This window comes from Heterocephalus glaber, unplaced genomic scaffold, assembly GCF_053883595.1.
Source record: "Heterocephalus glaber isolate CG9 unplaced genomic scaffold, H.glaber_assembly_v1.0 deba00001442, whole genome shotgun sequence".
Classification (NCBI taxonomy): domain Eukaryota; kingdom Metazoa; phylum Chordata; class Mammalia; order Rodentia; family Bathyergidae; genus Heterocephalus; species Heterocephalus glaber.
In genome coordinates this window covers 52,451,128-52,467,602 of record NW_028258296.1, presented here as the reverse complement: position 1 = coordinate 52,467,602, position 16,475 = coordinate 52,451,128, and the positions used below count along the sequence as shown (strand labels likewise).

Sequence of the window (16,475 nt, the reverse complement as noted above, 5' to 3'; positions counted from 1 at the left end):
AGAGCAACGTATTTCACATGACCTATTATACATTTAGTCCTTATTTACACTTCCAGTTTCTCACACCAGAGAAACTATTCAGTATTTACACATCTGTGTCCTATTTATTTCACTTAAGAGTATTGCCTCAATGTGCATCCATTTAGCTATAAATGTCTCTAATTTCTCATTTTTTATGGCTGAGTAGTACTCCATTTTTTAAAAATCCACATTTTCTTTATCCAGTCTCCAGTTGATGGGCATTTGGGCTGTTTCCAAGTTTTAGCTATTACAAACTGCGCTGCTATGAGCATGGGTGCACATATATCACTGTGGTATGATTCTTTTAATTCTTTGGGGAAGATCTCCAGCAGTGGAATAGCGGGGTAAAATGGGATTTCCAGTCCTAGTTCTTTGAGGTATCTCCATACTGATTTGCACAGTGCTTGCACCAGTCGACACTCCCACCAGCAGTGGAGCAGGGTTCCTCTTTCCCCACAGCCCCGCCAGCATTTGTTATTGGTTGATTTCATGAGGGGCAAAGGGGAAGGAAGTGGGAGGGCTAAGGGAAAGGATAGAAGGGAATGGGATTAATATGAGAAAATGGAAAAATAGGAACAAAATTTTTGTAAATAGGGAGGGCTGGAGGGGTTGAAGCGAGGGCTGGGCAAGGGTGAAAAATAAGAACCAAGAGAGACTATGTAAAGGTGCAAATTTCCAATGATGAATGTCATTATATTGTATACTTAAAATGTACCAATGATTAGAATGAATAATCAATAATGTAAAATAGGAATAAAAGGTCCAAAGGGGTAGGGGTAGTGGGAGGGGCAGGGGAAAGGAAAGAAGAGAAAGGAAAAAATGATGAGAAATGGAAAAAATGGAAATAAAGTCTTTGTAAATAGGGAAGCGTGGAGGGCGTGAAGGGAGGGCTAGGAATGGGGAAAAAATAAGAACCAAGATGCATTATATAAAGGTACAATTCCCAATGAGAAATGTAATTGTGTTGTATACCTACAACGTACCAATAAAAGAATTTAATACAAAAAAAAAAAAAAAGGGAGAGCAACTATCTGACTTAAAGCTGCAGAAACAGGAGGCCTCTGGTGCTGAGTTAACAAGTTTTTGGGTTTTATCCTCAACACAATGGAGAACCAATGAAAGGCTGCTATGGGAGAATGCTATTACCCAGCAGCATCCAGGAAAGAAAATCTTGACTCTCAGTGCACCATCACCCCATCATCTTCCAGGCAGTTGCTTACTGGGAAGTGTTAACAACAACAACAAAAAAATGAATAGCACCTACACCCATAGCTTTCTTCCTCCCACAGACAAAGCCCTTTTTCTTCAATGCTAATACTAGAAAATGATTCTGTAGTATGAACATAATTATAGTCAGAATCCTGTTGGGATCTAATCATCTGATGAAACCACCTCTCTGATGGATACCTCAGTTGTCTCTCTTTCATTATTTCTCTTTTAGGCTCCAAAAGTTGTTCCAGGGCCTGGAAAGAAGAAAGCACAGCCTGAAGAGCCACAGGTTGCACCACCAGGCATGTATGGAGTTGGCTGCTGGAGGATCAGCATCGTGAGCTGGCCCTTTAAAGAACAAAAACTGCCCTCCCTGTTGCTTTCCGCCCTCCCTCCACCTACAGTTGCTATATTATTTAGTGCATAGTCATAGTTTGCTATTCCGCATGAAATATGGATGGAAGAAATGGAGAGCATGTCTTCATTGGACAATATTATTTTCTGTATTTTATAGCGACTTTCATCATCACAACTGAAGTAGACATGAGATATTACAATGATCTGCTGAATCCAATTCCGGAGGAATTCATTTCTGTGCCCCTGATACTGCACTGTATTTTAGAGCAAGTGAGTAGACTCTGAGCCTCTAAGAAAGTCAATTCATTTCTCTTTGCTTTCACTTTTTAACACTATTTTAAAATTATCCTCATAATACCTGAAAACATTCTCATATATAGAGATTAGCACATTTTAGATAAATGTAGACGAGTTCATTTTATATTCCTCCAAGTTTTGGTAGAATATATCATTAAAATTATCTCTGTCTAGTGTTGTTTGAATCAAAGAGGAAGAGGACATGGACTGGTAGGTGGGGCGATTAAGAGTCTAACTCTCTGTAATATTTTTTGTCCTTAAAGATTAAATTAGGTTTTTCTACTTGTAAAGCCAATTTTTGTCATTGGTATAAATACATTCATTTTATTTGGATTTTCAAGATGATATAAGGTTTTTATACTATTCACTTAAATAATAATGATGTGATGTTCGCGATGTGACAAAAGGTGAATATGAAAAAGATTAATATGAATTAATATGAATTCATTAATATGAATTGACAAAAGATTAATATGAATTGACCTAATGGGGAAAGGGACAATGATGTCCCAAAGAAAGGGGCAAAAAAGATATGGAAGTCAAAGAAAAGAAGTTCATTATTCCAGTATGCCTGTACAAATTGGAGGCCAACTGTACCAATAATACAACATCTGGTTATGTTCTCTTTCTTGTGACTGATGCTATTTATCTATGGCCTCTCTTGCCTTGGTTATGGTTGCCAGTGGTGTATCTATTAAATTGGTCTTTTCAAAGAAACAGCATTGTTTCATTGGTCAGCTTTTTAAATTTTTATTGATTTACTTATCTTTATTATTTCCTTCTTTCTACTCTCTTTGGGTTTATTTTGCATTTAATGTCATTTATTCTTGAAAAACAATGAGGACTTGTCCTGAACTCCAACCTCCTCCACTCAGTTGGACCAATCATGTAATTTCACTCACCCTACTTTTTTTCTCTATAAAATGGAAAATAATATCTACCCCAAAAGATTGCTGTGGGGCTTAAATGACTTACTGTATAAAGATGTCCTACACGGCACCTGACATGTGCTAGGCACTTAATAAACTTAAATTAAATACAAAGTTCCACAAGCACTGTTTTTGGTGCTTTAAAAAAAAAAGAATAGATATTTTTGAAATTGTCATTTTGACTTCTCCCACAGTAAGGTTTACTATTTATTATTTTTATTCTGTGTTGTCTATTTTAATGCAAGTATCAGAGTTATGTGTACTTTAATACATGGATTGCAAACATGTTTCCTTTTATTTTCATCCTCACTGATACTTTCCTGCCATTGTGAGTAATCACTAGTATCTTTTTTTTTTCAGGTTTTTTTTTATTAATTATACTGGTACATTTAAGGTCTACAGTATAATGACATTCATCACTGGAAATCTGCACCTTTACATAAACCATCTGGGTTCTTATTTTTTCCCCCTTCCCCTGCCCTCCCTTCAACCCCTCCACCCCTCCCTATCTACAAAGACTTTGTTTCCATTGTTTCATTTTCTCATATTAATTCCATTCCCTTCTTTCTTTTCACCCAGCCCTCCCATTACCCCCTCCCCTTTGCACCTTTTCTTCCTATTTCACATGTGCACCTGTGTTCATAGCAGCACAATTCGTGACAGCTAAAACTTGGAATCACTGGTATCTTAATGGTAGGAACAGCTTTCTCACTAAGCACAATGGTAATACATGACCATCAATAAAGAGCTGACCATCTCACCAATTCCTCCCAACTGCTTTTCCCAATAGGTTGTGGCAACTGAAGAAGATCTCGTCCCCCCCAGTTTGGTGGAGCCACCCCCCAGGGAAGATGGGTTAGACCACAGGATTGCTGCTCACATTGTGTCCATCCTGCCCTCGCTCTGCCTCTCAGAGAGGGAGAAAAAGGTCAGGTAGTAAGAGATAGCCAGAGATTTTGTGCCTTGAAAAAGCTTATATTCTCTCTTTCAGTCAATATTATTTCAATTTAAATAGAGCCTCCGTGAAGCATTCTTACCTGAAGAAGAAAGGGAAATCAAAGCAGTGCCCAAAGGCCCTGTCTTACTGAACTACCATGACGCACATGCCTACAAGAAGTCCGCACTAAAGGTAATCAGGTCACCCTAAGGAAAATTGATGTAAGAAAGTGCATGTGTAATTCCACAATGGGAGGAATGTCAATTAGGTAACTACAAACACTAACAAAACGTAGTGTGCACAATGGATACCTGTTTACAGTGTGAGATCTCAGAAAACAGATGGATAAGGAGGAAATCATGTCATCAAAGAAACCTTGACTAGCAATAGAGATCCAGTTAACCACTGACACTAAATTTGCACTAAAACCTTATAGCTTTTGCTTTAAATGTCTGCTGATATAAGAAACTAGTGGAGGCCAGAAAAGGGCCTCCAAAGGGAGAGATGAATCTATACAAGGCTTTGGCAGTTTGTCATTGCAAATGAAGGATCAATCTTTTCTGTGCACCAGGAACTTCTGGCAAAGTGAGAACTCGCTTTTTTGACCTTCAGCAACATACCAAGTTTGTCTTCCTCAATTATCACTGATTTCCCCTGTTCCCAAATAATGAAAGTGAAGGTATCAAGTTTAACCTCCTCCATATGCATAAGGCACTTGATGGCTTACTTTAATGCCTTCTGTCATGTGGCTCCTTTGTGTCAGGACCAAAAGAATCTTGACCCAGTTCAAATTGAGCAGGAGATGCAGTCCAAGCTGCCACTGTGGGAACTCCTTCGATTCCCTCTACTCCCACCTTGGAACAGCACCAAACGTTTAGCTACCATTCATGAGCTCATGCACTTCTGTACAAATGGTGAGTATATTGTTTTATCTTCGCTTACATTCACTGTAATTAATAGTCATAGGTGGCTCTTTGAATTACATCTTTATTTACAAAATGTATTGTGATCATTGAAACACTTCAGAGGCAAAGGTGGTGTGCTGATGGACTACAACTTTCTTCCTTGCATAATGTCCTTAGCAACAGTATGATAGCTATGATGCATAACATTCTGCAAGCTGATGCACTGGTTTTCTTAACCAGAATAATTCCCTTCTTTCCTACCTTTTCTCCCCACCTCCATCCCACCTGTCCCCCTTGACCATACTGGAGATGATGTGGTAATCTCATTCTATTTATGGTCCTTTCCTGGGAAAATGTTATCCTTCTATCTACAGCCTCACCACTGCACCCCTTTATCATCACAGAAAACCATACAAATACGACAATAACACTGCAGTGGTATTAGCTAGGAAGTAGGAAGGGCAAGCATGACCATGCAACGTTGCCTCTATCGAGATATCTTTCTTTGCATTCTCATACTCTCTGGTTTCAGCTACTTGTGATCAAAAAACAAGTTCCAGAAGAATTTTGGTATCCAAAGGAAACTTGAATTGGGCTCCTTATCCCAGACTTAATCAATAGATCAGATATAACATGAAATTTGGTTTTTAAATATATCTATACCTATCAGTCTACCTGCTAGGGAAAAAAAAAAAAGATGAGAACATTACATTCCAGTGTAACCACCAAATCACCCTGTATAAGAGAATAGAAAATTCATAGTAAGAATACAACCATGCCTATCATGAAGAAAAAAGAAGAAATCCTATCAGCCAGATCCCCACCTCTTCGGTGGGAAACTATATTTTTGCTCCTCAAATGATTCATAATATTGAAGTTTGGATCATCATTTATCGCTCAACTATTGTTGGCCACATGTTAGAAGAATGGTGTCCCAATCAGAAACCAGATGCTATTTCACTCGTTGAAAGGTTAAGTGGTAACAGAGATCAGAGAAAAGAGAACACAAGAGGGTAAGGGAAGCTCTTTTGGGAACAAATCTATATCTTGTCAATTTGACTTACACAAACGTCTTGTCAATTTATTCCATGTTTCTTTTGCCTTCTGTATCCTTTCTTGAGCCTACATAAATAGCAAACAAAAAGCATCCCACCTTTACCTCTTTACAAAAGGGCTTTTTTCAGAAAAACCACAGCTCTTAGCTAAGGCCCTCCCTCCTCTTCTTCATGAAGGACTGTTTCATTAAGGAATTTTTCTACCTCTACCCTTTCTGTCCCTCCATAGTTCTTCTTTTCTAGATAACCTGAATTTGGCAGGAATGTTCACCAGGTTTAATTTAATGTGAGCACTTATTGGCTCACCTCTTCCCAAGAGCATGTGAAGGAAAGGAGAAAGAGTATGACTCAGGAGGCAAATGTGCTCATGGAAGTTCCTACTTCACCCCACCCTGAGATAGAAATCTGAGAAAGATGTTCATGTCCAAAAATTGAATTTGTATAAAGATGAATCACAGAACCATAAAATTTTCTAACTGAAAGGACCTTCGGAATTAATCTCATCCAAATCTCTTTCTGGATAAGAAACCTGAAATCCTTTAAATAATTTAAAGGGTTGTAACAATAGCAGCAGAGCCAAGACTAAAATTCTGGCCTCTCGATGTCCAATATGTCACCTTTTTTTTCTACATTAGTGAGCAGAAAGCAGGACAGAAACCACAGTAGAAATCTGATTGTACTATCCGCAGTTTTGAACATCTGCCCTTGATCTCACCTGGGGATACAGAGATGAACCTGAGGCCCCTGTTTATGTGCTGTTGAGAGTGAGTTAATTCAAGGAGGCTCTTCTCCTGACAAAAGAGCCACATTATGTTCTTAAGAACAACGAGAAGAGGGGTCATTAAGAATATCTAGAAACACTTTTTATCTCAGAGATCCCTAAAATTTTGTGATACAATCATTTCCTAAAACAAATTATGTTTCTCACTTGAGGCAGTAGGCAGATGCCTCTTTAGATACAAGAGGGCATATTAAATCACAGGGACATCCTTGACAAGAGAGCATTTGACCTTAAAAAACTGAAAAAGTGTGTACAGATTTTTCCTTCCAATCTCACTTCTAACTCTATCCAAATTTCCAAATATTTTATTTTGATTTCTTTTTCCATTTTTAAGTAGGAATCAATTTTAAAATCAAATTTTAAAAAAAGTCAAGCTGGGGATTTAGCTCAGTGGTTTTGCCGCCTGCTGCACAAACGCAAGGACCTGAGTTCAATCCCTAGTACCAAAAAAAAGTCAAGATCTTTTGAACACTGTCATATCATCAACCCACGAGCCGAGCAGGCTGCGGAATAATGGGTCTGGGTATATCATGTCTGCTGTCCACAAAACCATCGTTTTATGACTTCCCCGAGAACATCAGGCCACATAGGCCCTTGCCTGGATGATGCCACACTCCAGCTGTCCTTCTGCCCCATGATACGACCCCATCCTCTCTGTAGCTGAGTTTTCCAACAGCTCAGGATTCTTGTTCCTGTTGCCACCACTGAAACCTCACGCTCGTGCTGCTTACATGTCCCACCCCAGACTCTCGATCCACCTGCCCCTCCTTCCTCTCTTCCCTTTTATACCTCCTATTAACAAGTCCAAAATCAAACTTGTGATTCCTGATCCCCATACTTTACCCTTCATGATCCTCTTCTTTCATGAAGTAGCAAGTGTTTTCTATCAAAGCCTTGGAGTCACCTCCACGTCTTTGTTTTACTTGCACCCCTGAACCAATCCCGCCACATCTCTCACTACCATCCCACACCAGTTCCCCTTCATCTCTCACTGAGGCTGCTTCAGTTGCTATCACCTACAGGCTTTGTATATCCAGACCACAATCAAAATTGTCCTTCTAAAATGTTAGATCCTGTGTCGCCTTGGCCCAAAACCCTTTAGCATTTCACTTAGAGCAAAATGTAAATTCTCTACCACCCATTACTTGAGCTCATCACCTGTCAAGCTTTCACTCCATTCACACTGACCTCCTGGTGCTTCTCAAATGCATCAGTCACATCCTTGGCTTGGAGTCTTTGCACTTGCTGGTCCCCCTCCCCAATCACTTTGCTCCCAGACCTCTATATGGGTTGCTCTTCTACTTCTTTCACATTTTTCCTTAGTTATTTGCTGTGGGCCAAGCCTGAAGATGACCTTTCGCCTAATCCCTACTCTGTTTCTCCTCCATAGATTAGAAACTGTGTCTGTTTGACTAATATTGTAGACCCTGGACTGCACGGCCCCAGGAGACAGTTACATTGTATCCTTCCCTGTTCCCTTCCTGCACATCCCCCAATCACGAAACAATCACACTATGTTCCGCCCAGGCCACATAGGCCACATAGCACTATTTGCCCCGCCTTCTCTTCCTGTTTGCCTTCCACTATAAATAAAGAGCACGTGGTGCTCCAGTTGGCCATTAGCTCCTGACAAGCTATGGTTCCACCTGGTCCCAGCTATCAAGTGGAATCTTGGTCTCATCATCTTTTCTTCATCTCCCACTGCTTTCACCGGCTGTGGGTCACAGCAGATATTCCAAGGATTTTTCTATGACTATCGCTTGGTTCGCCAGCTTTCATTACAGCTACTGACGTCTAGTAGGTGCTCAAAAAATTCTGTAAAATAATGGATAAGCAAATTCTCCCTTATTCAATAATTCTTTACCCCTTCCATGCCTCTCTTCTGAGTCCCACTGTGATTTCCAGAAGGACCCCTGCTGCTCTCCTCATCTCTGTTGGAAAGAAAAATGAAGGCAATTTCTAAATTATTCATCTATTACAACAATTTTATTTTTCTTCATTGGATTCTACATTTGTTTTTTTTATGCTCAGTTCTCTTTACTACAACTAAGTACATGAGTGACAGGGTAGAGGGTGCAACAAGACATGAAATGTACACCCCTCTGTGCTCCCCAAAACACACCTGCACACACGATGGCAGTGTCTGCAAAAACACGGGCCATGTGGGGGATGGGAAAGGGGAGGCACACACACACACACACACACACACACACACACACACACATAAATGCCCACAGTAAATACCAGAGAATAGCCCCTAATGTATGTACACAGCCATACATGGGGAATCCCCTGGTCCCCACCTCAACCTTCTCCCCTGTCTTGCTGTCCCATTCTGAATTTATTTGTTAATCCTTACCTCTTACCTTTCTATCTTAAATTTTCAAAGTGTAAGAACCAAATTTGTTATTCTTTGAATCCTTGGAACCTGTGACAAAATCTAATGTTCATTCATGGAATGACCAAACAGTAAATGAATGAAGAACACATGCTGTAAAAAAATAAATACATTATTGAATAGATCCAAGTGAAAGCTGGTGACTTTGAAGTACAGTCCTGCAAAGTAGCAGTTCGTGTGGCGGGGAGAGGGGAGGGTTTTTCCTAAATCTGAATAAACAGGAAAACCTACTAATATAACAGCCTATATTAGGCACATGTAAATAATCTCCCAGGCTTAATTTATAATAGTAGCACAGAGTATTTTTCCTTAAAATAAATTTTAAACATATTCAACAAATATGGCATCCTGAAAAGTCTGCGTACATAAATATGGATGCCTAATATTGACTAAGCTATGAAGCAGTTTGGGAACATTAACTTGATCAATTCTATCTCTCTTGACTGTGGTTTGCTTATTATCGGGTATCTCTGATATCTGTTGCTGACTTGTGGAAGCTATGTGTAAAGTCAGGTTAGCACCCGTCATGTAGTGACTCCCTTGTCATCCTAGCACACAGACCCTTTGACAGCCCATCTGTCAGACCTGTACCACGAACCAATACAAGTATTTCTAGACATGGGTCTTGCCTTCTTACAGAACTCTTGAGCTGGAATGAAGTAGAACGAGCCTTCAAACTCTTTACTTTTGAGAGCCTGAAGCTCTCTGAGGTGGACAAAGCAGGGAAAATAAAGCCTTCTGGAATTATGTATGGAACAGCTGCTCAAGAGGTTTATATACCGTGGGACAACCCTGCCACATTTGCTAAACACATAAGGCAGCAACACATCATGAAAATGAATACTCCAGAGGCCAAACAGAAAACAGGTACACTGCATGGAAGGAATGAAAAACATTCTTACATTTTATGATTGGCAATTGTTCTAGTATTATAGCCAGTGAACATCCTTTATATTGGCTAGATACTGAACCCCAAGACAGGACTATATATGTGGATCCAAATTGGTCAACATCTTTGCAAGATAATGAAATCAATGGAGATGTTTCAAATCTTAATCTGCCTGATGCTGACAATATGAAGCATTATGACTCAGGTACTATGAAACCCTTAGACTCTGATGAAAGAGAGCTCTTGGAGCAGGAGGGCAAAGTGAAGCCTCAGTTCCAACCAGAGCCTTTGAGAAGTAAAGGTATAGTATGTAGTAAAGGTATGTTTGTAACAGTGTCATACATTAAAAAAAGAAGTTTTTCAAGATGTGTTAAATTTAAATCCCTGCTTATTTTAATTAGAAGACTATGTAATATGTAATTTATTTGGTTATTTAAACTTTTTCTTGAGTGTTATTACTCAGTAAGTCTTCTTTATTCAGCCCTTTCTTTTTCAAAACATCCAAATTCCATTTAGTCCACTCTAGTAAATTTGTTGCTGTGAACATTACTAAAACTTTCATCAGTAGTATTTCATGGGGTTATCATGATTGTTTGCTAAAACTTGTATGTGTGTGTGTGTGTGTGTGTGTGTGTGTGTGTGTGTGTGTGCTACTACTAGGGGTTGAACTCAAGACCTTAACACTACACTACATCCCCACCCCTTCATTATTTTTTGTTTTGTGACAATGCCTCACTAAATTGCCCAGGCAGAACTGGAATTTACAGTCCTTCTGCCTCAGGCTTCCAGAGTCCAGGGATTACAGGAATGTACCACTATACCTGGCTTGCTCTGATTATTTTTTAAATCATCTATAATAACATAGCGAAATGCCTTGTGTAGAGCTTGGTACATAATCAGTACTCAGTGAACATCCCTTCCCTTCCTCTCCATCTTTAGTTCAAGGCATTACTTTTGTTTTAGAGTACAGCATTTTTAAAAATGTGATATTAGGAGGTACAGAGGTTGAGAAGCATGTTAGGCTAAATTTCTATTAAGCTACCTTAAACCAAGCTGAAGATTAATCTATCTAAAATATAGCTTTCATTTCTTACTTATATTCTTCAATGGCATCCTACTACCTGCAACAGTTCAGCTCCTTGGCCTGTTCTACATGCTTACCCAGTACCTTTTCCCTTTTGCTCACTCATTCTGTGCTATATCCAAACATATATGCAATTAAAATGACAGTAAATATTTAAATTAAATTAAATTAATTATTACAGTAAAGGATGTATTGCCATTAATCCTCCTCAAAACATCCCCCCTTGCTTCAAGAACACTTATCCCATCATTCTCGCCTCTTTCTGAAGCAGTTCTTGAAGTCCTTTTTCATGAGTGTCTTTAGTTGAGCTGTTGTGGCTGCCTTGATGTCCTGAATCCATTCAAAATGTTTAGTTTTCATGAACATTTTGCCATGGGGAAGAGCCAGAAGTTGCATGGTGCCAGATCTAGTACATGAGGTGAGTGAGGACACACTGTAATGTTTTTACAAGCTTGCTTTTTCATTGCATGACACTTGGCTGCAGCATTCACTGTATTTTTTTAATCCATCTTGTAAAGATATTCATGAAGGAAGGCTTCCAGAACTATTTCAGAGTGGCAAGAATGATAAGATGAGTGTGTTTGAAGTAAGGTGGGAGAATTTTGAGAGAAATTAATGGCAATGTGTTTTTGCTGCAGTAAATTTTTTAATTCAACAGTGTATATTTTTTTGATTTTTAAAATTAATTTTATTGGTACATTTAAGGTATACAATATAATGACATTCATCATTGGAAATTTGCACCTTTACGTAATCCACCTTGGTTCTTGTTTTTTTTTCCCAATCAGTGTATATTTTGCACAATATTTGTAAATAGGTCCTACTTCCTCTGTACAATCTGCCATTTCTGTGGCTTTTCATCAAAAGTACATTCCACCCAGAGCTCCCTGTCAGTTATGACTAGGTTTCAAAGGCACCTCCCTAAAGCCTGGTTAGATGTATCCATATGGAAATGCCTCCCTAATGGGAACGAACTGAGATGGAGGTGGGGGAAGTGAGAAAAGAGGAAGGAAGTGTAAAAAGAATTAAGATGTGTTACATACATGTAACAACTCACCATGATGAATGTAATCACTAGGTACTGCAAACACATACTAATAAAAATAAAAATTAACAAAGAAATTCTTTGGTTATATTTCCATGGCTATAATTAATCTACATTTTCTTTATGGCATTAGCTATCATGTCCTACTACTGAGTATAGTTATTAATATGTCTTTACTAAAGCCTCCACAATTCTATAGCTGCTTAGAAGTGGTAAAAATGTTTGAGAAATGTTAACCATATGCTGGACCATAAAGTAAATCTCAACAAATTTTCAGAGAAGAAAACCATATAGAATATGCTCTCACTTTACAGTGAAGTTATGGTGGACATCAACTACAAAAAGAAATAAGAAAATCACCAAATGTCTCAAAACTAAGAAATGTACTTATATATATCACCTACATTAAGAAAAAAAATTACAGTAGAAATTAGGAAATATTTCAAACTAAATGATAATGAAAATACTAAGCATCAAAACTTGTAGAATACAGCTAAAGCAAGATAAATCCAAGAGAAGTTTTAAAGTTTAAATAAACATATTTTCAAGAGAAAGATGAACAAAATAGATCTAAATAAAATACCAGAATGAAAACAATGAAAATAAGATAAATCAATGAAATAGAAAAACACAAATGCATTAAGAACAAAAAATACAAGTTTGTTGATGTGAAAAGATTAATAAAGTTGATAATATTTTATACAAGGCTAATCACAACAAAGAAAAGGCATACATAACCATATCAGGAATAAAGTCATATCAGAAATAAAAATCATATTAGGTATAAAGTAACAGGGGGACTTATCCAGATCATACAGAAGTTAAAAAGACAAAAAAGAAAGATAAAAACAACTTTATTCCATTAAATTTGAAGTTTAAAAGGGCAAATTTCTGGAAAAGTATGACTTGCCAACAATGACCCGAGAAGAAATAGAAAGCCTCAATAGTCATATAATTAAATAAATGACTTAATTAGTCAAAAATCACCCCAAATAGGACATACCAAGCCCAATGATCTCTTTGGCAAGTAATACCAAACACTCAAAGAGAAATAATCTAATATTAACAAAAAGTATTCCAGAAAATAGATAGTCCCCCCTAGTCATTTTATGTAGCTAGCATAAACTTTATAATAAAAATCACAAGGATAGTGCAACAAATTATAACACAACTTCATTCATGGGGATGCAAAAATACAAAATAAAACATAAGAAAATGGATCTTGCAACACATTCGATAATACCTCATAAACAAGTAATATTTAGTAACAATAGGAAAATACATACATTGTAAAAAAATCAATATAATTTGTGAATTAACACATTAGTGAGAAAAACCACATAATCAGTTTAATAGATGCAAAAAAAGCACTTAAATTTCCATATCAATTTATGGAAAAAATCTTAGCAAACTAACAAAAGAAGAAAAATTTCTCAATCTCATAATGATATTTTTAAAAATTATGACAAACATTATATATGAAGACAAAAGGCTGTACAGTCTCCCTTGTTGATCAAGAGAATGTCCACCATAAATAGACACTTTAGATTCAATATTACATTGGGGGTCCAATGTAAAGCAAGAAAAGAGATGAAAGTATCAGATTTGAAAAAACTGTCATTATTTTAGATATTGTGTAGGTAGAAAATGCAAAACAATCCAAAATATTTAAATTATCTGAACGCTTAACAGGCTTATTGAGATCCTTATCAAGGAAATGATTGTTAAAAGATGTGTGAGGCACTGAAATTTTCTTTATAATTATTTATTATGTCAAACAATCATGTTTTATGCATTTGTGTTTTAGTTTATAATTTTAAGAAGCACTTCAAAAATTAAGTGGTAAGAACCACAAGAGCTGTTAAGTGAATATTCATTGATACTCATCCAACCACTTTAATTTATTTAGATATAAGTAGAAAAAGAAGTAACCAGTAGAATAGAATTAGGAAAGAGCTGCCTGCCTTTGAGCAATCGATAAGTGAGGAAGATAGAAATGAAAAGAAAATAACATTGATTTAATAATTGCCCTATTGTATTCAAAGCATTATGCCAAGGTATTTTATGTATATTAATCAATATTTTATATAAAGATCAAGCCTATAAGTAAGATACTATTATCTCAATTCTGCAGATGAGGAAACTAAGACTAAAAGATGCTAAGTAACAAGTTCAGCCAAGAATCAGTAGGAAGTCAGGATGGAACAAATCTTCCTCCATTAAGTTTCATGGGTTCCTCAGAAATTTCTTCTGATACAACCCATGATTTGGCCATATTCACAGTCCCTTTGTCATGCTGATTCTTATACTCATTTTGTTACCTTTTGTTTCTTCCTCTCCAACAGAGTAGATTCCCTATTTCTCTGCCCTAAGTACACTTAACTCTTAGCCTAGCTCACCCCACCCCAAATTAAACCAAAATAAATTAACCTGAGTCCTTACATTGTTATGGCCTTAGTACATCCTGTGGAAGTACAAACATGTGACAAAGAAGTCACACTGAGTAAATATGGAGCCAGGATAAACTGAGATGTAAACCCTGAGGTCCTTTTCTTTGTTTCATTTCGTTTGTTTTGTTTTTCTTTAAAGTGCTGGTCTAGTTTTCTTCAGGCAACTTTTGCCACCTGGTGGTCAAACCACATAAATTGGTGCTCTGGATCCTGGATCCTAAATCCTCATAATCTAAATCTTGGATTCTAAATCCTCAGAGTTGAAGAATGCCAGTGTACTCATTCACAGGCTCCAAGCTGGGTCTCAGAGTTTCGCTGTGGCTGTTCTGTGTTTTGTTGTTGTTGTTGGTCCTACATTTTTTCCCTAACTCTAACTTCAAAAGCAGCCACTTAATTCTCTTTAAACACAGAACAAATCATTCATGTATTTCCTGCACAACCATTTTAGCATCAAATACACTCATATGACTGTTCCTGGACATGAAGGGCTGAATATTTGTGCTTTTCTTAACCAAACACTGGATTTCCATCTGAGACTGTTTTTGAACTTGACAGGGCCTATTGGATATTTATGAAAAACCTGAGAGTTGATAACCATGAGGCTATAGGTTTAGATGTGCCCTTTATGCTTGTTGGGTGTTTTTTTAATAAAGTAACTGCTTTGCAGAGGGATCTTGTTATCTCTAAAGTAAAACAGATTAGGAAAGCTGTTTTTCAAAGAGATGAGAAAGCATCCACTTCCAGATGTGTCAAAAACTACTGAATCACACTGTCAAAGGATTATGTGGTTGAAGGCAGAAATCAGACAGAAAAAGAGTGATTTTTAGTCTTCTGGTAAGAGTTCAGATTAGTATTAGGATGTTCTTTCATTTGACAAAATAACGGACGCGTAATTTTTTAGAACATATTTTCTAAACTGGAGACTTTTTCTGCTGGATTCTTAGACACAGGAGGGAATATCAAGTCTCCAGGAAATCTGGCAGACCACAGAATAGAATAATTTTTATTCCACAGATTTTATATCAATTGCTTCAAGGACACAGGGGACACCATGGTCTATTTAGAGTTATAGTTGGCCTGAGTTTTCTCTTGAATGGATATATGTATATAAATATTGAACTGAATTAGCGTTACAGTTTTCCTCTCAGTCAGAATGGACCCTTGTGCTACAACTGTCACCAGCCCAAATCAACATGGAACTAGCAGGGAAAATGTAAGTAATTGTGCTTATGAAAGAAAAGCCTTGGCCTGTCCTTGACAGGCATAATTAACTACTCATATGTGGTTGAACCATATATGGAAGTTCATATATGGTTCTTTGGCCGAAGAATTACAAAGTTAAATCTTGTCTTTACCTCAAAATAAGCCTTTCTTACAGGTTTTCATCCTCATTTCCTCTCTCTCTCTCCTCTCTCTCTCTCTCTCCACTTGCTCTACATGTATTTCTAATTTCAATATGTACTGTAGATTTCCTTCATTCAATCAAAAGAAAAAAAGAAAGAACTTACTGAGTACGTGCCAGGTGCTGGTGCTCAGGATGCAGTGAGGAAAACAAGATAGAGTTCCTAGCCTTAGGAATTTACATTCAAAGCAAACAGACCCTAAATAAATAGACTTACTTTTTCCTCCTTCTGCAATAAATGGTAATATTATGATCTTTTTTTAAAAAAATAGTATCAGGCACTGATAAATGCTATGGTTAGAAATAAATCAGAGAAAGAGGCAAAAAAAGGTGCCTTGAGGGTTTGTAACAGGTGAATAGCAAAGAGCAAATCATAACAGACAAAGAGAAGGTAAGTGTGAGAGCCTGGAGACACAGCCAAGTCGGGCAGTCTGCCTAGAGGGGAAAGAGCAAGGCATGTGAGTGAGTTGTTCTTGGACAGTAAGATGGCAGCCACATTACAAACAACTTCGTAGGATGTCCAGTTATTCTACGGGTTAAAAGAAGCCAACTTGGTTCCACTCTTCAGCATCTTGGAAGTGTGTTCCTATAATATCCCATATTTTTCTCATGATACAAGGAGCAACAGCCTGAATCTGTTCCCTTACAGTCCACTCACATGGCTGTTTGCTCCATAGCCAACAAGATTACAATCCTAATCATCACATAAATGTACT

The 16,475-nt window shown here is 37.5% G+C and overlaps 1 protein-coding gene across 10 annotated transcripts in view; it reads left to right on the top strand.

The window, feature by feature from the left end:
* Spag17 (sperm associated antigen 17) overlaps positions 1-16,475 on the top strand; it is a 210,235-nt gene that overhangs the window by 85,026 nt on the left and 108,734 nt on the right. For 8 of the 10 annotated variants that reach the window (XR_015452061.1, XR_015452062.1, XR_015452060.1 and 5 more), the window contains 7 exons: positions 1,463-1,532; positions 1,745-1,857; positions 3,604-3,741; positions 3,829-3,942; positions 4,514-4,664; positions 9,529-9,756; positions 9,852-10,079. Coding sequence is in view for 1 of the 10 variants with exons in the window: in XM_021265754.2 (XP_021121413.2) it covers positions 1,463-1,532; positions 1,745-1,857; positions 3,604-3,741; positions 3,829-3,942; positions 4,514-4,664; positions 9,529-9,756; positions 9,852-10,079 (1,042 nt within the window). In the remaining 9 variants the exon portion in view is untranslated. The remainder of the gene's footprint in view (positions 1-1,462; positions 1,533-1,744; positions 1,858-3,603; positions 3,742-3,828; positions 3,943-4,513; positions 4,665-9,528; positions 9,757-9,851; positions 10,080-16,475) is intronic. The other 2 variants (XR_015452063.1, XR_015452066.1) reach the window with 2 other exon arrangements.